This window comes from Micropterus salmoides, unplaced genomic scaffold, assembly GCF_014851395.1.
Source record: "Micropterus salmoides isolate LMB-PRFRI ecotype aquatic unplaced genomic scaffold, ASM1485139v1 Ms_hic_scaffold_4, whole genome shotgun sequence".
Taxonomy (NCBI): domain Eukaryota; kingdom Metazoa; phylum Chordata; class Actinopteri; order Centrarchiformes; family Centrarchidae; genus Micropterus; species Micropterus salmoides.
The window spans coordinates 5501567-5525256 of record NW_024043372.1 but is presented as its reverse complement, the minus strand read 5'-3'; the positions used below and the strand labels follow the sequence as shown (position 1 = coordinate 5525256).

At 37.6% G+C, this 23690-nt stretch overlaps 1 protein-coding gene across 1 annotated transcript in view; it reads right to left on the bottom strand.

Moving 5' to 3' along the window:
- Positions 1-12088: 12088 nt before the first annotated feature.
- LOC119885741 (CMRF35-like molecule 1) overlaps positions 12089-23690 on the bottom strand; it is a 29543-nt gene continuing 17941 nt past the window's right edge. Inside the window, exons 3-8 of the mRNA XM_038695956.1 lie at positions 16100-16411; positions 15659-15967; positions 14215-14271; positions 13929-14018; positions 13490-13545; positions 12089-12661 (exon numbers count right to left, since the gene is read on the bottom strand). Coding sequence (XP_038551884.1) covers positions 12362-12661; positions 13490-13545; positions 13929-14018; positions 14215-14271; positions 15659-15967; positions 16100-16411 — 1124 coding nt within the window. The 3' untranslated portion in view covers positions 12089-12361. The remainder of the gene's footprint in view (positions 12662-13489; positions 13546-13928; positions 14019-14214; positions 14272-15658; positions 15968-16099; positions 16412-23690) is intronic.

Sequence of the window (23690 nt, the reverse complement as noted above, 5' to 3'; positions counted from 1 at the left end):
GATACTGTAGGTGATACTGCTGGTGATGCTGCTGGTGATGCTGCTGGTGGTGATGCTGCTGGTGATACTGCTGGTGATACTGCTGGTGATGCTGCTGGTGATATTCCTGATGATACCTCAGGTGATACTGTAGGTGATACTGCTGGTGATACTGCTGGTGATATTCCTGATGATACCTCAGGTGATACTGTAGGTGATACTGCTGGTGATACTGCTGGTGATACTGCTAGTGATACTGCTGGTGATACTGCTGGTGATACTGCTGGTACTGCTGTCGTTACTTCTGGTACTCTTGGTGGTACTGCTGGTACTGCTGGTAATACTGCTGTTATGACTGCTGGTGATACTGGAAAAAAAAATAAAACATTGTAATTTAGCAAAAAATTTGACAGAAAAACCCTTACTGTGCTATGCAAGTTGAGGGTTTAGGGTGGCATGATTACATACAAAGTCAATGCAAATACGCAGAGAGACATAATTTCCTGTCCTGCGGAGGGGGCTCTGCCGGCGACGCAACGGGATTTGCGCAAGTTGGAAATTTTCAACTTGAGCAAGAAAGTTGCATGAGTCTATGTTGTGGTAGCCTATCGGTGTTGACATTGTCTAGACATCACCGTCAGCAGCAGAGCGTTGTTTGGAAAGAACCAGGCAGAGCAGGGCAGTAATTCTCCGCTGGCCAGCCGAGAGCTGCTTAGCTAGGGGGAAGTGTAGAAGAAACGGCAGTGCTGCAGCTTTTGGACAACTTAACACCCGCAGTCAGACTGGATTATGCTCTGAGAACTTGCTTTTGTTAAATTAACTTTTTATTTAAATTTTTGGGGATTAAAAAGTTCATTTATCTTTACTCGCACTTCTCGGTAGCAAGCTACCGTATGTTTCCAGTTCCACTGTTGTTGTCGTCAGTGGGCTTCCAGAGCTCTCTGATGTTGCGGTGGCTGTGGCTCAGGAGGTAGAGCGGGTTGCCCGTTAATTGGAAGGACGGCAGGTCAATCCCCGGCTCCTCCGGGCTGCATGTCGAAGTGTCCTTGGGCAAGATACTGAACCCTGAATTCCCCTGCCAGTGTATGCATGTTTGAGCCCTTAGTGTATAAATGTGAGTGAATGCAGATGTAGTGTAAAAGTGCTTTGAGTGGTTGAAAAGACTAGAAGGGTGCTATATGGAGCGTTTACATTTTTTGATCCGAACTACATTCAGAAAACAACATTTTCAAAGTTGTTGTCTTGCTGACAGACCTGACAAAGCATGAATTCATATGTCTAACAAAACGGCATCATATTGTAGTTATTTCGGCAACAAACTGAATCACAGAAACCACATAAAAATGTTTAATTTGGGTTCATACATCTGTAGTAATCCCGGGTTGTGTGTATTCACATTATTGCGTTGTGTGTGAACACTTGGCAGTAGTCCAGCCATAAAACCAGTTACCCTCCGTCAATGTGAACCAGGGTCAGCTTACATCTACACAATAAAACAACATCACTCACCTACAGTCATCACCAGTTTGTGGAAGAATTTGTTGCTGCGTGTTTCGTCAGTGCTTTTGGCTCCACACCAGTATGTCCCAGTGTCGTCTGTTGTTACGTTTCTCAGTGTTATGGTGACATTTCTCTTGTCTTTGTCCTCCTTCATGGAAAACCTCCCAGTGTTCTTCTTTGGCTGTGCGGTGCTTACTAGAGTTTCACATATAGATGGATCTTCTCCCTTACAGATGAATTTGTTTATCGGAGCACCATTTGGATATCGACACCAGTATGTCAGATTATGGCCAACAGTTGGAGAACATGTGAAGCTAGGTGTATCTGCAGACAGAGACAGACACACAGCATCTTTTATCAGTGACTGTATTTAACAATATATTTCAGAGATACCTTGACTGGTGTGAGTAAATCAAAGCTAAAAGTGTCAGATGTGTGCTGCTCACCTTCAACCTCCAGCTCTATCTTTCTGAGAGCAGCTCTGTAACTTCCTTCATGTGTTTCCACTCCACACCAGTAGACACCAGCATCACGTGAGGACACGTTACTGATGGACATGCTGAAGCTACTGTTGGTTTCTGTGAGAGTGAATGTCCCGTTTGACTTCAGAGAGGATTTTGTTGATGAAATATCCTCACAGATTGAACCGTTCTGTTTGCAGAAGAACTTGTATTTGTTTCCTGTGTGATCACATGTGATGGTGGTTTTAGCTGTTCTGTACGCAGTTTGAATAAATTGTCCCTGGCAGCCGTCTGTCTCTGCAAATAAACAAGAAAGGTAAAACATGAAATCTAACACTGTGATAATGTGCTAACACATGATGTAAATGCAAATCACCACACTCATACAGTAAAGTGTGAATCATGTTAAATCTGCTTTTATTGGCATTTGATCTTTACTGCGAAACTGATTTCCATTTTGCTTATCTGAGTAGATGATGACTTAAAACAGAAAGTGACTCTACTGAATGTGGAATTGGAGTCAAAACACTTCCATATTATATTTGGAATAATGGCACCAAACTTGACATGTATGAAAGCTGAATTAATCTGATTTCAACAATGTATTAATTGATATGTGACTCTACACATAAAAACAAACAGAATATGTTTCTGAAATGGCATTAAATTCATTATTTGCATTGGGTTCTTATCATTTTAATATGTATATATTTAAGCACTGGATCCAAAGAATGGATTTGAATGAAAATGAGTGTCTCTTACCAACATCCAATTTCACTTCCTCTGTGTCCTCGGATGAGTCCGATCGTTGGTGAAATTTACACTGATAGTCCCCGAAGTCCAAACGTTCAAGTTGTTTGATGGCCACTCTGAGCTTTTTGTTTCTTGTATCATGGTACAGGGAAACTCTGCCTTTGTTTTCCCACACATTCTTCTCAGAGCTACGTATGGTTTCTTTGGGAGTAACTACATCAATACTTTGATATGTTACATTTGGTTTTGGATATTTGCAGGTGAATTCAATCCATCGTAATGCACATCCCTTCACTTCAGACAAGGCCTCACAACCTGTAGATCAAAGACAAAAGTTCACATCATGTTAGACAGGGTTAAAAAAAAGGGATTATTATCATGATATATTTTCATCCACCCATCCATCATCAACCGCTTAATTTGCGTACAGGGTCGCGGGGGGCTGGAGCCTATCCCAGCTGACATTGGGCGAAAGGCAGGGTACACCCTGGACAGGTCGCCAGTCCATCGCAGATGATATATTTTACCATCTATAAATTTAGCATCTTCCTAAATTGCATTTAATTTGTGTTAGAATTTAATTTCATGTTCATTGGTCCCTCCCTGCCTTGCTGCTCCAGACTGCGTTCTCCCGATTGGTGTCCGTAGGCTGTTGTAACATGAGCGTTACTCAACGCACTGTTAGTGTTGTCCATCCAAAGCCGGTGTACCAAATTAAAATAAAATACATGTGAGAAATAAATAAGTAAAAAACAAAATAACACAAGAGGTCTAATCACTTCCAAGGCTTGTTTTCATATATTTCAAGGCTTTCTTGTAAAGAATTAAATCCTTCATAAAAACCAAAAACAGAGGTCTTACCTTCATAAATCGTCTCGGGTTACGTATGTAACCCTTGTTCCCCGAGAAGGGGAACGAGACACTGCGTCGGTGACAACACTATGGGAATGCCTTTGGGCGTGGCAGGGCTGAAACATGAATGAAACTCCTCCAATGCTGTTGGTGTTGCTAGAACGGTAGCGTGTGACGGCGTAACTGGAGGCGTATATAAGCAGCATAAGGATGAAAGTGTGAGGAGTGGCCTAGCCAGCTGCCTCACACAAATCCTGGAGCGAAGCCCCTATGAGGAGGGCCCTAGAGTCCGCCATGCCTCGAGTAGAGTGCGCCCTTATGGCCATAGGTGAAGGTAACCCGCGCACCTGATAGGCCAGGGAAATAGTCTGAACAATCCAGTTGCTGATTGCGTGTTTAGAAGCGGGGATCCCAGCCTTGGGGGACCCGAAAAACACCAGCAACTGGTCTGCTTTCCTGCTGAATAGAAAAAGGCTAATGTGTCCGGTGTGCTGGCGTGCTTATATACACCTCCAGTTACGCCGTCACACGCTACCGTTCTAGCAACACCAATGGGATTGGAGGAGTTTCATTCATGTTTCAGTCCTGCCACGCCCAAAGGCGTTCCCATAGCGTCGTCACCGACGCAGTTCGAGTTCCCTCGAAGGGGAACTACACTTATGTATAAACTGCTTAGCTAAAATAATTAAACACATTATACATCAAGTCTCTTTTTTTTATCCTTCAATATAACTCCAAATCTAATATCACAAAACACTGGTGCTTGAGAGTCCTTTTCAGATATCCAATTATATAAAACCCAAAAGGATTTTATATAATTACAAGCAATAAACAAATGCTCTAAAGTTTCTATATCCACATCACAGAAAGTACAATTATTCTTATCAATATTAAATCGCTTTCAGTGGTTCAGTCGGTTACAATGATAAAAAGCATTTAATATTTTAAAATGAGTTTTTGGTGAGAAAAAAGCAGAGTGAAGTATCTAGTTTTTAATCTTCTTATAATTTCTTTAGAATGATCTTTTAATATATTTTTCCTTTTTAATGGTAAAGGGAAAAGTTCAGAGGTAAGGACGCCCCTTATAATTTTGTTCTCACTTATTCTTAAATCCAGTCCATCTATATAAAGTGACTGCATCCGTGGCTCAACTACCTCATAAGACAGCATGCCTCTAACCAAGTTCACCATTGCCTGTGGAATTACCTTAATAACCATTGAAAATTGTTTATTTACAAAATAGACCCTCTCTCTACCCACTCACAGTGACATAAAGATTTTCCTTTCACCATAATACACCTATTAATCCATGTGGGACTACAATGTGCTTCTAGCGATTTTACAACATCTCCTTTTCTTAAATAGTGATGTCTGTTTTCCCAAATAAAGTTAAAATTAGTTTGATTCGTTGATGTAATTAAATTATCAGTGACGGCTTGAGAAAACACGGAGTACATAACTCTAGATAATGATTAAATTTTAGTAATTAACACCCTTCCAAAAATAGATAAATCCATCTGTAACCAAGAATTAAGTATAGATTTACTTTTCTATATACCAATCTCAATATTTTGTTCTTGTCTGGTTTTCCTGTCTGTTGTTATAACCACCCCTAAATATTTAACTTGGCTAACGGTAGCTAACTTAAGCTGAAACGATTAGGCAGACTGGTCTGAATGAGCTCTCTATCAATGCAACTTACATGGTTTCTGTCAGCAGACAGCATTTTGAATCAGTGGATCACAGACTTTCAGTGCCCAGTTGTCAGAAGTTTCTTTTAATTTAATGATATTGATCATTTCCATAATGGTGTATCTTTATTTTAACACACATCATGTTTTTTCATCACATAAAACAAACAGTTCCTGTTAAGTAAATTTTTTGTGACCAAGATTTGCAGGGTGGGACATTTAACAGTGAAGTCAGTGCTCTCTGGTGGACAGACTATAATCTACATCATGTGAGGGTTAGTTAGTGCAAAGTGCCCACAGACTGTTGTACATTTTCCTTTCTAGAAAAACAGTACTTTGTACTCTACTTTGTTGGCTACTAGTTAGTTACAATAGAGGACTGGATTGCGGCTGTGTTATACTAAACTAATACAAAATGAAAATAACCAAATCCAGATCAACCGGTTAATTATTTTATAAGCAAGGCTGTAACAAGTGTAATCTCTAAGATCAGTAGTCCAATAGCAGCAAACGTTTTACCTGTCATCAGTGAGAGGAAGAGAAGAAGAAAGATCTTCATTTTGTTGGATGCTGAGATCCTCTGAGAGACAAGTTTTCTCTTGTTGGTTGGTCTCCTCTATCTGCACAGCTCTATTTCTTGAAGGTATATCTTATGATACCTAAAAGCTACTCCCAAATTTTCTATCCTTCCCCTTTTATCTTTCTTCTTTAAGTGTTAGTCACATCTCCTCCCACTTTATACATTACTTCATTTACACAGTAAATAGGAAATGACTGTAAAGAGAGAAAATACATCTTTCCTATTAGAAAGTCCCTGATATGAAATATTATATGTCAGAGAGAAATGTCTGGTCAACAGTTATAACAACAGACTGTAATGGGTTCAACCTCATCATTATTCATGATCTGCTATTAAATTATTTACTTCATAGATCATTCATTCAGAAAACAAACATTTTCAAAGTTGTTGTCTTGCTGACAGACCTGACAAAGCATGAATTCATATGTCTAACAAAACGGCATCATATTGTAGTTATTTCGGCAACAAACTGAATCACAGAAACCACATAAAAATGTTTAATTTGGGTTCATACATCTGTAGTAATCCCGGGTTGTGTGTATTCACATTATTGCGTTGTGTGTGAACACTTGGCAGTAGTCCAGCCATAAAACCAGTTACCCTCCGTCAATGTGAACCAGGGTCAGCTTACATCTACACAATAAAACAACATCACTCACCTACAGTCATCACCAGTTTGTCGAAGAATTTGTTGCTGCGTGTTTTGTCAGTGGTTTCTGCTCCACACCAGTACGTCCCAGAGTCGTCTGTTGTTACGTTTCTCAGTGTTATGGTGACATTTCTCTTGTCTTTGTGCTCCTTCATGGAAAACCTCCCAGTGTTCTTCTTTGGCTGTGCGGTGCTTACTAGAGGTTGACATATAGATGGATCTTCTCCCTTACAGATGAATTTGTTTATCGGAGCACCATTTGGATATCGACACCAGTATGTCAGATTATGGCCAACAGTTGGAGAACATGTGAAGCTAGGTGTATCTGCAGACAGAGACAGACACACAGCATCTTTTATCAGTGACTGTATTTAACAATATATTTCAGAGATACCTTGACTGGTGTGAGTAAATCAAAGCTAAAAGTGTCAGATGTGTGCTGCTCACCTTCAACCTCCAGCTGTATCTTTCTGAGAGCAGCTCTGTAACTTCCTTCATGTGTTTCCACTCCACACCAGTAGACACCAGCATCATGTGAGGACACGTTACTGATGGACATGCTGAAGCTACTGTTGGTTTCTGTGAGAGTGAATGTCCCGTTTGACTTCAGAGAGGATTTTGTTGATGAAATATCCTCACAGATTGAACCGTTCTGTTTGCAGAAGAACTTGTATTTGTTTCCTGTGTAATCACATGTGATGGTGGTTTTAGCTGTTCTGTACGCAGTTTGAATAAATTGTCCCTGGCAGCCGTCTGTCTCTGCAAATAAACAAGAAAGGTAAAACATAAAATCTAACACTGTGATAATGTGCTAACACATGATGTAAATGCAAATCACCACACTCATACAGTAAAGTGTGAATCATGTTACATCTGCTTTTATTGGCATTTGATCTTTACTGCGAAACTGATTTCCATTTTGCTTATCTGAGTAGATGATGACTTAAAACAGAAAGTGACTCTACTGAATGTGGAATTGGAGTCAAAACACTTCCATATTATATTTGGAATAATGGCACCAAACTTGACATGTATGAAAGCTGAATTAATCTGATTTCAACAATGTATTAATTGATATGTGACTCTACACATAAAAACAAACAGAATATGTTTCTGAAATGGCATTAAATTCATTATTTGCATTGGGTTCTTATCATTTTAATATGTATATATTTAAGCACTGGATCCAAAGAATGGATTTGAATGAAAATGAGTGTCTCTTACCAACATCCAATTTCACTTCCTCTGTGTCCTGGGATGAGTCCGATCGTTGGTGAAATTTACACTTATAGTCCCCGAAGTCCTCACGTTCAAGTTGTTTGATGGCCACTCTGAGCTTTTTGTTTCTTGTATCATGGTACAGGGAAACTCTGCCTTTGTTTTCCCACACATTCTTCTCAGAGCTACGTATGGTTTCTTTGGGAGTAACTACATCAATACTTTGATATGTTACATTTGGTTTTGGATATTTGCAGGTGAATTCAATCCATCCTAATGCACATTCCTTCACTTTAGACAAGGCCTCACAACCTGTAGATCAAAAACCAAAGTTCACATCATGTTAGACAGGGTTAAAAAAAAGGGATTATTATCATGATATATTTTCATCCACCCATCCATCATCAACCGCTTAATTTGCGTACAGGGTCGTGGGGGGCTGGAGCCTATCCCAGCTGACATTGGGCGAAAGGCAGGGTACACCCTGGACAGGTCGCCAGTCCATCGCAGATGATATATTTTACCATCTATAAATTTAGCATCTTCCTAAATTGCATTTAATTTGTGTTAGAATTTAATTTCATGTTCATTGGTCCCTCCCTGCCTTGCTGCTCCAGACTGCGTTCTCCCGATTGGTGTCCGTAGGCTGTTGTAGCATGAGCGTTACTCAACGCACTGTTAGTGTTGTCCATCGAAAGCCGGTGTACCAAATTAAAATAAAATACATGTGAGAAATAAATAAGTAAAAAACAAAATAACACAAGAGGTCTAATCACTTCCAAGGCTTGTTTTCATATATTTCAAGGCTTTCTTGTAAAGAATTACCCACTCCCCACTACCCACTCACAGTGACATAAAGATTTTCCTTTCACCATAATACACCTATTAATCCATGTGGGACTACAATGTGGGGTGAAGTTGTGTTTATAAATCATTTTCCAATAAAGGAGAACCTGCTCATGAAATTTGGACAGCAGGAAGTTTAGCAACACCAAAATCACATCTTAATAAAAAATCAATCCCCCCACATTTATCAAATATTTCAGAAGGAATATTAAACCAGAAGCTATCACTATTTTGTGTGAATTTCTGTAACCGTTTAAGTTTTATCACTCCATTCATGGCCTCATAGTCAATGACATTTAAACCCCCTTCTTCTAGCGATTTTACAACATCTCCTTTTCTTAAATAGTGATGTCTGTTTTCCCAAATAAAGTTAAAATTAGTTTGATTCGTTGATGTAATTAAATTATCAGTGACGGCTTGAGAAAACACGGAGTACATAACTCTAGATAATGATTAAATTTTAGTAATTAACACCCTTCCAAAAATAGATAAATCCATCTGTAACCAAGAATTAAGTATAGATTTACTTTTCTATATACCAATCTCAATATTTTGTTCTTGTCTGGTTTTCCTGTCTGTTGTTATAACCACCCCTAAATATTTAACTTAGCTAACGGTAGCTAACTTAAGCTGAAACGATTAGGCAGACTGGTCTGAATGAGCTCTCTATCAATGCAACTTACATGGTTTCTGTCAGCAGACAGCATTTTGAATCAGTGGATCACAGACTTTCAGTGCCCAGTTGTCAGAAGTTTCTTTTAATTTAATGATATTGATCATTTCCATAATGGTGTATCTTTATTTTAACACACATCATGTTTTTTCATCACATAAAACAAACAGTTCCTGTTAAGTAAATTTTTTGTGACCAAGATTTGCAGGGTGGGACATTTAACAGTGAAGTCAGTGCTCTCTGGTGGACAGACTATAATCTACATCATGTGAGGGTTAGTTAGTGCAAAGTGCCCACAGACTGTTGTACATTTTCCTTTCTAGAAAAACAGTACTTTGTACTCTACTTTGTTGGCTACTAGTTAGTTACAATAGAGGACTGGATTGCGGCTGTGTTATACTAAACTAATACAAAATGAAAATAACCAAATCCAGATCAACCGGTTAATTATTTTATAAGCAAGGCTGTAACAAGTGTAATCTCTAAGATCAGTAGTCCAATAGCAGCAAACGTTTTACCTGTCATCAGTGAGAGGAAGAGAAGAAGAAAGATCTTCATTTTGTTGGATGCTGAGATCCTCTGAGAGACAGTTTTCTCTTGTTGGTTGGTCTCCTCTATCTGCACAGCTCTATTTCTTGAAGGTATATCTTATGATACCTAAAAGCTACTCCCAAATTTCTATCCTTCCCCTTTTATCTTTCTTCTTTAAGTGTTAGTCACATCTCCTCCCACTTTATACATTACTTCATTTACACAGTAAATAGGAAATGACTGTAAAGAGAGAAAATACATCTTTCCGATTAGAAAGTCCCTAATATGTAATATTATATGTCAGAGAGAAATGTCTGGTCAACAGTTATAACAACAGACTGTAATGGGTTCAACCTCATCATTATTCATAATCTGCTATTAAATTATTTACTTCATAGATCACAAATTGTGTATCTGCACATTTACAAAAAAAAAACAGGTGACATTTTTATTCAACAATTTTTTTTTACCTAAAACCTGTGGATGTTAAGCCTTTGGGCAGCAGTAGCTCAGTCCGTGGGGACTTGGCTTGGTAACTGGAGGGTGGTTTTGGTTAAAGTCCAGCACAGACCAGTCAAAAGGAGTTCAGACTGGCAGCTGGAGAGGTGCCACTTCACCTCCTGGTCACTGCTGAAGGTTCACCTGAGCAAAGCCTGAACCCCTAACTGCTCAGGGAGCCTGACTGCGTGGCAGCCCCCTCACTCTGACATGTAGAGGTCCTGTTTGTGCACGTGTATGCATTTCGGACATGTGTGTGCCCCTGTTGGTGGCTTAACATATTATCACCTTTAAGTTGAGATGATAAACTTGTTAGCAAACAGTTTCTTATTTCCACATCAGGCAGTCACAGAGCAACACATGGTCATTCATCTGTCCAATACTCTCTCTGTTAGCTCTGTTTTTGCTCTCCACCCTCTCCTGATTGAAATATTTAACTCTTTAGCTGCTCTATGCTCGACTTTGTTCACCAGTTAGTCTCTAATTGTGTCTGTCTGCTGTTTGCTGCTCAGCAGATAGAGTACAGAGGCCTTTTACTGAACACAAAACACTGAAAACACTGAATACTGAAAACAATGATCTGAAACTCACTCTACAGCTCTGTAAAGCCAAGGGTAGCTGCAGATTTAGCTGATTTTATCTGTAGTCATCACTATTAGTAAGACCTTTCATAATGTCTTCAAACAATAATAATATTGTCTTTGGCTTTTTTTATGTGTGATTTCCAACAACAATTAGAGGGAACCTCCCACTAATGGATGATTATGTAAATCCTTGGTGTATCAGGAAATAAAATTAAGTAGTTTTTAAGTGTCAGATGTTGTTCAGCATGTTAATGGCAGGAGAAACAGCTCTGTTAGAACCAGAAGCTGTTAATCTAACTAAGCTTGGGAAAACAGTAGTGATGACTACTGAGGATGTCTATGTTGTCATGTCTCTCACTATTTGTTTTCCATCTATCTCTGGCTATGAGACATTTTCACCCTTAACTGAAGAGCTATTTAAAACAAACAGGATGCAAACACAGGCTCATTTATTCTCCACCCACAGCACAAAAGGTGATGAAATATATATATATATATATATATATTATTATATTCATAAACAGGTTATATTATATTCTGCAAGTCTGTCTTTGTGTTACAGTGTCTCCTTGCTCAACAACAATTACTCCTTCAACAAAACTTATTTAGGAAACATCACACTCTCTGTGCCAGAGAATTTGGATTAATAAACTGTAGTTTGAAATTTATCCTGTTGTGTTAGTAATAAGAGGAACAGATGTGTATTCAAATGATTTATACTCTTTTCTATGAAGTGCAATGGGGCTTGAGCGGTTATGCAGTAGGTTATGAATAAATGTACTTGTATTTGAAGAGGCAGGGCTCTAACAGTCATTAGTATCGAATCATGCTGAACATGCTCACGTCAGATTATGATCTCCAGTGGTTGGCTCTACTGTCTGCAGATTGGTGTTTTGTTCTATTTTAGGTCAATTACAAAAAGCACTAGCCCTCATATGTTTCTTTCACTGTTAATGGAGTATACAACAGACATCACTAAACAAGAGGAAACTGTGCTAATGGGGCGATTTAAATAGAAAATAAATGTATCTAAGATATTCAGCACACTAAAGTTAAGTTACTATTAGGTAAATTTTTATGTGATTGTTGCATCTTTCAATATCTTTTGACGTTTTTCTGTAGAATGAATCATCGAATCAAGCATGCAGTGCCATCTCCCACAGTGTCAGTCTTGAAATTACCACCAGATAGCGCTAAAGAACCAAAATGTCAAACCCTCCACACATTAAATTTAAAGATTAAATGAAGAGACTGTCATACCAGTGTGGTAATTAATGAGTAATATTTTAATTATTTTCTTTTTGCACTGTATTGTATGAAGCATAATACATCTCACATTCATTAATACTTTTTCTTTTACTATACTAGCCTTATGGGAATGTCATTAGTTATGCAGATAATTGGTCATAAAGTATTGGACAAATAAACATTTTATCTGATGACGACACTAAATGAATGAATTATAAACAATCATGTCAGGAATGAGCTGAAATCTTGACCATGCATTTAATAAATGTCATAAATTCCTGTCAAGGCTGATCTTTGCTCAGTGTTGCTGCAGTTGCCTGTTAAGTGTTGCATAGTGAGCTGAAGAGCTGGACGGCTGGTTGACTGTCCAGTAGGATGGATTTTGCTTCACAGTAGAATATTCGCAGGCAGCAGAGCTGGGTTTGAGGATCACTGCCTCACCACCAACTCTGTCAGAGCAACTTTGGAAGTTGATGCTGGAGTAATGCTGCGAGGCAGACGGGTTTGTGGGAAAGTTGACATTGGCATAAATCATGTTCATGTCATTTCCTGAGACTGTAGTCTGGATGTGCTGCTGTATCTCCTCGTAGACATAATCCTACCAGTGAATAATAAAAAATACAGTCTGAACAAAACATGTTGAATCTTAACAATAAACTCTCCATACAGAACGTGCTCAACATTGTCAGTTAAATTACAAACAGGTTAATAATTCCAGGACCTCTAGTTTTACTGTGGTGTCATTTGGTGTTACAAAGTAATGCAAACATCAGCACGGGTTTGTACAAAGCCAGGAGTAACTGATTCAGAAGGTGCTTTTAATAAAATAAAATTTTAAAGATTAATTAGTTGTCCCAGTGCCACACTATCTTCTGATATGTTTTAATGTGTTTTTTTTTAACATTTCATATTTAACACACAAATTATTTCCCTCATTCAAGTGAAATAGTAAATATGAAATGAAATACAGTGTTTCTTGTTGTAGCTACTCTGCAGCGGGTTTCTGATCATTATCTCATGTGGTAACAGTATTACTTTATAGGAAGTGTGTTGTTTACAAGTATATCCTCCTGTTTCTGTTCAGAAGCTTTCTAGAAAACATGGAAGAAATATCTTTGCCAGTTGGTTATCAGAGGTCGTAGTGCACCTCAATCTAAATCCGACCACTGTAACACAAACATGCAGCAAAAATCAAGGTTCTGTCACAGCATGAGTGAAAATTCATCACTGTGTCACTGTTGGCCAATATTTATTTACACTATTCTGTCTTTAGCAAAGACTCCGAGTAGCTCTTTCTTATATTTATAACACAAATACTTAATACCAGGCACCATCCAGAGATGAGTAATCCAGCTATTGCACATTTTTTTCCAGCTGTACAATTCGACTTACAACCACACACAGAGACATTCATTTATACACTGACCTCTCTGATGTTCTGTGCTTCTGCTCCTTTTCTTGTGTTCTTTAAATGTGAAAATCCTGGCAGAAAGAAATAGAAGAGAACAAAAAAGAAATAAACAAGCAGACTTAAGGACACAAAGTGAATTCATTTCACCACTTTTCATCAAATTGAGACACAGTCTCTCTACCTACAAAATCTACCTGTACTGTACATATTTTTCAGTTTGGTTTAATGTAACAGAACTTAACTAACACTGTTTATCAGCAGAAATGATGAAGGATCAAAGCTCAAAAAAACGTCAACATTCAGGCGAAAAAGACATCATGTCTAGTTTCTACTAACGTGATACATTCTGTCTGATTTGGCTTTATTAGTCATCACCTCCACATAGGATGGAGCTGTTGAGAATGTGGTTTACTGTGTACAAAATGTGCGTGTTTCTTCTACAAATAACTCTTACGTTTGTAGATAAGGATCAAAATTAACACAAACAGCAGCAGCAGCAGCACAACTACACAGACAATCAACGTAACGACGACCAGAGAACCACCTGCAAGATAAACCAGACAGCAACATAAAAATCCAGACTTGTTTAAAACACAGTTAACACAGGACATTGTCATCCAAAGCTCCCTGTGTTGAGGAATTAAAAAGGAATTTTACAGAAATTGAATTTTAAAACGGTTTATAAAATATTCCTCCTGTTGCTCTTCTGCAGGTTTAAGATTTCAAACATGCTCTCTTACCACGACTCTCAGCAGACATAGTAGTTGACTGGGTTGAAGAAACAGGAGATGGTGATACTGAAAAAAAATAGCAAGAAAATAGCACAGGCTGGATTTGTTAACAGATCCACCTCGAGCATAAATGTAAACATTTTAATAATTTTACCCCCATTGGTTCTGAAACACAATAAAAACTCACTGTCATGACTTACTGGGACACTTGACATAGAAGCACCTGTATTCATCCTACTGTGTTCAAAACATCTGCTATTTAAAAAAAGGTCTACTGTGTAAGGAATAGTTTGACAGTGTGGGAAATGCTCTCATTTGCTTTCTGACAGAGAGTTTTCCTTACAGCCAGTATGGATCATATTTACATTGAACAGTAACACTTTCAATCTACTGACAGCCACATGTATTGTTTTAAAACTTGATAAAATGTCAACTGATCCTTAAAGAGTATAACACATGCACAGGGAAACACTCAACACTAAATCTGTGTTGATAAAGTTGATCACTTGATAAGGGTTCTGGTTGTTGCTGATACAGTTGTGTTGTCACATCACTGCAGGATGCTGCTCTGAAAATGTGCAGGAAATGAAAAGAAGAGCACAAATAGCAACAACCTCAAGTGATCTTACTGCAGATTGATGCAGTCAGTGACAGGATATGAAAGAAAAAAAAGGGAAATGCTCTTTCTAAGAGGCTTATTTAACTAAACAAATTACAGAGCTTAATGAGTAATTAAGTGCTGTAAGTGTTTGAAAATGGAATGAAAAAACACGGTGAACATATTACTACATTCACTTTTTTGTTTTTCAGTTGGTATTGTATTTAAACGTCAAGGAAATCCACTTTCCTAGGTCAATATTTCTAAAGTCAGTGACTAATCGTGTTAATTAATTTTGATCTCAATATTGACCACAATAATCGTGATAGTGATTTTGGCAATAATCAAGCAGGTCTAATAGGATGTTCTTGCCAGGACTGAAAATATTAACTCAGTTGCAGAGGTGGCAAGAGCAGTAAAACATTCTACTAGTACCATTATGTACTATTACTTTGATTAACTTTTACTTTTACAAGTACAAGTAAAGTTACCGGTGGATAAGACACCTGCCTTTGGTTTGAGAGTCACTGTGACACGTCTACCAATGTGTCCCTGAGCAACCCCTAGTTGCTCCAGAGGCTAACTCTGATTCTTTCACTGCTTCTTTTGGTTCACCCGCCGCCATGGTGAATCATTGTACAGGAAAGATGAGGGGTTTTTTTATTCGCCATGCATGCATTTGGGGGTTTAAATACTTAAAGTTGATTAAACTGATAGTCAACTCAGAGTTCAAGGTTAATTAACCCTGCTTTCATCAATAATTACTATTGCATGCTTTTCATGCTTGTCATTCATCAGTTACCCTCCTACAATCTGAACCAGGGTCAGATTACATAAACCAATGTAAACACTCACCAGTCATCACCAGTCTGTGGAAGAATTTGTTGCTGATTGTTTCGTTAGTGCTTTCTGCTCCACACCAGTATGTCCCAGTGTCGTTTGCTGTTACGTTTCTCACTGTTATGGTGATATTTCTTTTGTTGCCATCCTTCATGGAAAACTTCCCAGTGTGGTTGAGCTGTGCAGTTACTAGAGGTTGACATATAGATGGATCTTCTCCCTTACAGACGAATATCTTTGAATATGTTTGTCCTTTTAGATATTGACACCAGTATGTAAAATTCTGTCCAACAGTTGGAGACCTTGTGAAGTTAGTAATAACAGCTGTAGACAGACAGACAGACAGACAGACAGCATTGTCTATCAGTGACTGTACTAAACAACATATTTCAGAAACACCTTAATTGTCTGTGTGAGTAAACCAAATATTAAAAGTGTCAGATGTGTGCTGCTCACCTTTAACCTCCAGCTGTATCTTTCTGAGAGCAGTTCTGTAACTTCCTTCATGTGTTTCCGCTCCACACCAGTAGACACCAGCATCACGTGAGGACACGTTACTGATGGACACGCTGAAGCTACTGTTGGTTTCTGTGAGAGTGAATGTCCCGTTTGACTTCAGAGAGGATTTTGTTGATGAAATATCCTCACAGATTGAACCGTTCTGTTTGCAGAAGAACTTGTATTTGTTTCCTGTGTAATCACATGTGATGGTGGTTTTAGCTGTTCTGTACGCAGTTTGAATAAATTGTCCCTGGCAGCCGTCTGTCTCTGCAAATAAACAAGGCAAAAATGTGAAATGTAAGTAAATAGGAAAACGTTTCTATAGCGCCTTTCAAAACCAAAAGTACGTCACAGGTGCACAGAAAATCCACAAATTGGAAATACAGCAAGAATTCAAGGGAGTGGTTAAACACATAACAAAATATCAGAAAACACAAAACCATTGGAGGATAAATTATAAAAAGATGGTTAAAAGGCTGATTGATAATATTAGTGTTTGTAAAGGTTTGTGACTCTGACTCAGCTGATCAAAAATATCACTAATAGTGTGCTATGGATGGAAATGCACCTTTTCTCATATATAGTAAAGTGTAATAATTCTGCTTTTGTTTTAATTTGTAAGCTGAAGACAGAATTAAATGTTTACGGTTAGGAATGAATTACAGTGCGTTCAGATGTTAAATATCAAACTTTAAATAACTGACTTAGGATTTATCAACAATATTTGGCTTCATGTGTGAATCAAAAACAAGTTTCTGAAAATTTTATCCATTACATGAGCTGTTGTGTTGTTCCATGCTATGTTGTAATATTTATGTTTTTTTGTTTTACTTATATTTTATTATTGAAAAGGTTTGACCACGTTTTATTTGAGTTTATTGAAAAACATATGAAAAGTGAGTGTCTCTTACCAACTTCCAATTCCAGTTTCTTGATTTCATTTCTTGGAATTTACAGGTGTAGTTCCCAAAGTCCTCATGTGCAAGTTGTTTAATGACCACCCTGAGATTATTATTTTTTGTGTCATTGTACAGGGAAACTCTGCCTTTGTTTTCCCATACATTCCTCTCAGTGGTTTTTATGCTTTCTTTTGGAGTAACTACATCAATGTATTTTCTATTTGTCGCTGTGTATTTGCAGGTGAATTCAAGCCATTCTGTTGGACATCCCTTCACTACAGACTCTTCAGAGCCTTCAGACCAGGCCTCACAGCCTGTAGATCAGACAAAGAGAAAAGTCCACATCATGTCAGACACTGAAACAATCCCAGAGCTACTGCAGCATTCAAAATCAACTCTTTCTGAATCAGTAGTTCACAAAGATGAATCAGTTAATGCCTGCCTCTCTGTCAGTTGAAGGAAATATAGAGTGAGGATGAGCTCTGCTGTAAAGTAATTAGTTTTATGTCTATTCTTATCCTCTTGATCACAATACTGCTGTGGAAAACCACCTTTCTCTCTTTTTTTATTTATTTATTTTTTATAACTGTGGCTATCTGAAATAATCCGGTGGTTATTGTAACCAACAAAATGCGATGATGTGCAAAATCAAATGCCCATAATAGCACGAAGACAACTTATCAGATGTTGAAAGGGGGAAATTTTACTCTGTCTCATTTCAAATTTGATGCCAGTAACACGTTTCAAATAAATTGGTAAAGGCTCCAGTTGTATCACTCTGTTGCATCATCTCTTCTTTTAACAACACTCTGGATTTCAGGATTTCAGCTACTTAACAGTTCGGGGTCTCCTTTGTCGTATTTTACGTTTCATAATGCGCAAAACATTTTTAATGGGTGATAAGTCAGGACTGCAGGCAGGTCAGTTTTTCAGCAACCAGACTATTTTACTACAGAGCCACTATGCTGTAAAAACGTGCAGAAAGTGGTTTCAGAATCAGAATACTTTATTGATCACCGAGTGGAAATTCTTTAATACAGATACTCACATGGCTTTAAGGTATAGAAATAATAGTAGCATTTGTTAAGTAGAGATTGTAAGGAAGTAAAAAAAAATTGAAATGTAGGAAATAATAATAATAAATGTGGATATTTGCAGTATTAACAGATGTTGGCTCTGCTGTTCCTCTACTCTTTAGACCTGAGGACGCAGCAACCATAATTTCCAAACAGACTTTATATTTGACTCATGAGACCACAGGACAGTTTTCCACTTTGCCTCAATTTCATCTTAAGTGATTTCGCAGCAGCGTTTCTGGATCCAGTTTCCTTTTTGCATGGTGGAGTTTTAACATGCATTTGCGGATGCAGCAACAAGCTGTGTTCAAGCAAATGTGCCTTAGCCCATGCAGTGAGGTATACTACAGAATTGTCTGTTTTTATTGATGTGCCGTCTGAGGGCCCAAAGATCATGGCCATCAAATATTTTTGACCCTTGACCCTTGCGTAAAGGGGTTTCTTCTGAAGCTTTTAGTGATGTGATCTATAGGCAATAATGAATTCCCCAGATTATTTGTACTTTTATGATGAGAAACATTCTTAAATTGTTGAACATTTTGCCAGCACAGTGTTTCACAGAGTGGTGAAACCCTCCCCACAAAGACTCTTTTTAAACCTAAACATGTTAACCAAATTTATTGTGAGATGTTGCACCAGGTGTTCAGGTGGTCAGAAACTCCACTCAGAATTAATGATAGTGTTTCTGCTGGAGGTAAGATAAGTTTGATCTGTCAACTTTATAGAACTAAATGTTGTGTTGATAGCTTGTGTCAACTGATTCCAGATGGCCAATACATAGTTTTACATTGGAGCAATTTTTTCATCCAGTAGATGGTGGGTGAGAACATAAAACGTAATATTTAAACTGCATGTTATGGTGTTTGGTTACGTCAGTTGGTAAAGCACAAGACTCAGCTATGAGGTGTGTGTTCAATCCTTCATCCGGGTATTTTTGTTTCCCCTCTTCAACAAATTATTAGATTATGAAGCGACTGTTTCAGATGCATACAATAAAGCAAGTGCTGCAGTGTTTGTGTTTCGGTGTTTAATCCGCATCCATCAACCGACGTCTTTTCATTTCCCCAGTAGCGCCAGGCAGACGACATTTAGGGGAATCACGTTTTCAAACGACTATCTTAGAGGTGTGGCAAGCAAGCTCTTTTTTAATGTCGTTCAGAATTTTTCAAAGCAAGATTTCTCCATTCAACTTGAAATAAAGCATTGCTGCAAAAGGCTTTTATTTTGCCGGCTCAAGCACTAAAGAGGAAGTGATTATGTGAGTAACTGGTGCTGTCGTGCAGGGGCGGACTGGGACAAAAGTTCTGCCCTGGCACTGCAGCCACACCAGCCCACATTACAACGCTTATCAACTCACGAACAGGCGCATTCACTACATATATTTGTAGACAATAGAGCACACATTTGTAACAAATAAACTGCAAAAACAATGTCTCTCCGTCTGAGTCTGAGCTTTTACAAATCATTTTCTACTGCAGTTAATTACAAACCCAAAGTACATTTACTTTTACTCATTTGCCGCTTTTATCGAAAGGATCAACAAAGATTCAAACTGACAATACATACAAGTAAGAACACTAATAAATACTAGTAAGAGCTAATAGCACAGATGGCATCAATGGGGTAAATACCTAGGAAAAGAAGTAAGAGTTAACAAAAAAGTGCAATCAGTACAGGAGAATTGTAAGAGATAGAAGAAGAGCACAGGTGCATGTTAGAGGTCAGGAGTTAGAGGTGTTATGAGAGAAAGTGTTCTCTGAAGAGATGAGTTTTCAATAGTTTCTTTAAGCTAGAGAGGGACGCCCTGCTAGGCTACATTTGTGTGTCATTATTTTCTTCCAACCACTAATTTTTACTTTATGTCCCAACTTGAGTAACCTCTGAATGGGTTGTTTAGCCCATCTTGGGACCAGGCTGGCAATTGCCTGTAAAAAACAGTTTATTTACATATATTCAGGGTTTCACACAGAATCGTATTTCTATTTCTACTAGCTTTGGTTATTTCTTATTGAACCATTTTATTCTAATTCATTCTCCACCTTTATATTAGTGTTTACTCACTAGCGTACTTGAATGTGCTTTCTTTCACTTCAGTTCTCATTTCCCCACACATGCACAGACATACACATCTGCTGCAAACGAGGTGGTTTGTTATTGAGGCAGCCTATTGAAACCTGTGCTCACTGTTGTTTACCTGGTTGTCAGATATTTGCCATGTCAGCGTCCTATAACGCAATAGATAGCATCTCTCTATGGTTTTCTCTACAAAATGATAGGGTTCGGTAGACTAGACAGCTGGCTGCAATTACAAACCTTAACCTTTAACTAGTTACCTCAATAATAAGCAAGGAAGCAGTTTTAAGCTGCAAACCTTTCAGTGGGTATGTGTGGGCATGGTATCTGTAAATGTCTTCTAAATATCATACAGGCCATGTTTTTTGGACAATGAGTGATATCGAGGGCCATATAGGCTACAAACAGGGATCTAAAATTCATATTCACAGAGACGGTGTCTCCACAGCCCAGCAAACACCTGTTGTTTTTTTATTCACCTGTCTTAACTGTTGTGCTGCAACTTATGATTATTTTCATTGTTGATTTATCTGTCGATTATTTTCTTTATTGAATTGATTTGTTTTTTTGTATATGAAATGTCAGAAAATTGTGAAAAAAATTCCATCAGTGTTTTTCCAAAATTATGTCCTCAAATGTCTTGTTTTGTCCGTAACCCAAAGATTTACTTTGTTTACTGTCATTAAGGAGTAAAGAAATCAGAAAATATTTACATTTAAGAAGCTAGATTCAGAAAAGTTGAGTAAATACTCAAACCGATAAATCCATTATCAAAATAGTGGGCGATTTAATTTACAACAACTAATCGATGAATCATTAGAGTTCTAATTAACTCTATTGTCACTGAATTCTGCCATTAAAGTTATATACAGAACAGTTCATTTTCCCGTCCATTTCTGAATGTTGCTGCAGTTATGGCTGTTCAATTTTGTTATCATGAGTTAGGTTCTTGCACCTGTTTCAACATACAGGCCATTTTTCAGAAATTAAAACGGCCAAAAGGAGCGGCACCTGAATTTCACTTCAAAAAACAATCAGTAATCGAAAAAGCATCGCTTCCTGTGTACAAACTGTGTCTCTTGTTTCATGTGTCACAGTAATGATTAATCTACAGGTTATTTAGTGCTTTAACACACCCTGAAGTTTGCCCTGTCAGAGTTTTTTAGTATAAAAATAAATCGTGTTTAAATGTCAGGAGTTCTATAGTGACCACAAGTGTTTATCTTGTCCTGCTGCTAATGTGGTGACTTTCTGTGTGTTGCAGCATTTATTAAAACATGTTTATGTCATATTATAGCAACAGAATATGCCAATAGCGTGGGTCAGAAAGACAGAGGTCTGATACAGCCAGATGTTTATGAGAAGGCATTTCTGGACATCTCTATTAGAAACATTAGTCTCTGAGCTGATAAAGTCTCATGCCATATGCCATGCGCTTTGTTCAGATAATGCAGGAGGAGGGCCGAGATAATTGGGGAGAAGACTAGACCACAGGTACAGATCACATTATTAAGTCTTCTCCTTGGACTAGGAGAGGAAGCTGCATGCTTATATTAAGAGAGCGGCTGATATTTATTTTGGCCTGTCTCCCAAGGAGTTCAGAAAAGCACTCAAAATGCAGATCACTCATGCTGTTCTTACTAAAACAACTTTAAATTCATTTCAAAATGTGAAATTTGTATAGGCCTATTCTGTAAATAGCTTTTTCATTTTTATCTTAATTTTATTGTTTATTTTGATTTTTGTCATTTGTCTTGAAATTTGTCATTTGTTCACTGTTTCTGAAACTGCTACAACATGCAAATATCCCCAGTGCAGATCAGTAAAGTCTTATTTTATTTTAATCATGTCAGGTTCATAAACAATCTCCATCTAACTATTTCCTCCCTGTTTTAGGTGCTTACATTTGCATATTTACATTATATATTTATTATATATTAATATATCCTTAATATAATATGAACTATTCTAAACAATTCAAGTTTGGGCTGTCAGGTTACTTTTGAAACTGAATATTTAAAATAAAAATTTAACAATTTTTTTTTTTTAAAGATAAAGGACAAAAGGTGTTTGCAGTTACACATTAACAAGGTCACAGTCATGTCTATTTATTAAATACAAGGATGGTAACACAAAAAATCTAGCTTGTATTGTTGTGTTACTTTTGACTCAGCTGACCGGGTCGAAAGTAACAATGAGGCACTTATGTTTAAAGTGAAATTATAAGGAAGTCGTTCTACATTTGTACAAAATATCACCTGATATTGATAGACCACACCTGTAAGTTAGTGACCACAGCAAAAACATATCTCTCTCTACAACATAATCTTTTAAAATCGCTGCTCTCCCCTACTGTGACCTGTGTTAAAGTACAAAAATTGTAGTTGAATCTACACCACAAAATGTGTTGAAACTAGTTAATTTTAAGAGGTGTAAGTTTTCTATCAACTCTCTAATTTCAGGAATCAGGCAGCAGAAATCGTTTTACCTTTCATCAGTGAGACGAGGAGGAAGAGAAGAAAGCTCCTCATTTTGTTGATCTTGGATGTTAAAATCATCAGTCAAACTATTTAACCCCAGTTGGTTTTGTCAGTTGTCTGTTTCCATTAGTTGGTTGATCTGCTGTTTCTTGACAGACCTGTTTCCTGAGATGTTACCCACCAACTTCCTATCTTCTTCCTCTTTCTGTCACTGTCACTTTGGTTATGTATATTCTGAGCATTAGCCCTGCCAGTCCCAGCAGATCAACAGCGCTCCACGTAGTGTTAAAGTGAGGCTTGTTTATGAACTGATATCACACTTGGTTGTAACATTGCATGTTGCTAAAGAGATCCAAGACCATTCTTCTTAATGGGAAATGAGGCTTTACCAAGTTCATTAATAGTTGCTTGTATTATTCATTGGTTATTATGGTTTAGTGAACTATTCACATTCTAGGTATTGACCTATGAAGTAAAACATATAGTGACAAGGTCTCATTTGAGTAATCTCAGAGTTATTTTTAGATTTTGTCAAACACAGGTACAGGAATAATGGATTTGGACTCAAATGCAGACCCTAAGGCTGAGCAGGTTAAATTTACTGTGTTCATTTTATCCAAGTGAATGTGACAAAACAGGAGGCAGGCCGTCTAGGGAATAACAATTCCAAAGAACAAGAAAAAAAAAAAAACATAAAAAAAAAAGCAATAATCCAAAATAATCAGAATAATCCATGGAAATGGAAAAAGACTCATACACAAAAGAATCAACAACATCTAGTACAGTAACAGAGACTAATCACTTTAGCATCAGCTAAATAAATTAATGTAAATCTAACTCATTCACAAATTTTTCAAGTAAACATAACTCTCAAATATTCGCCTATAATCTGGTTTACGACAGCGGTATGAACCCAAAACAAACATTTTTCTGTGGTTAAATTGCAATAACGGATCACAATGATGCCAAACTAACTAATTGATGATTTGTTAAACATATGAGTTTATGCTTTGTCAGG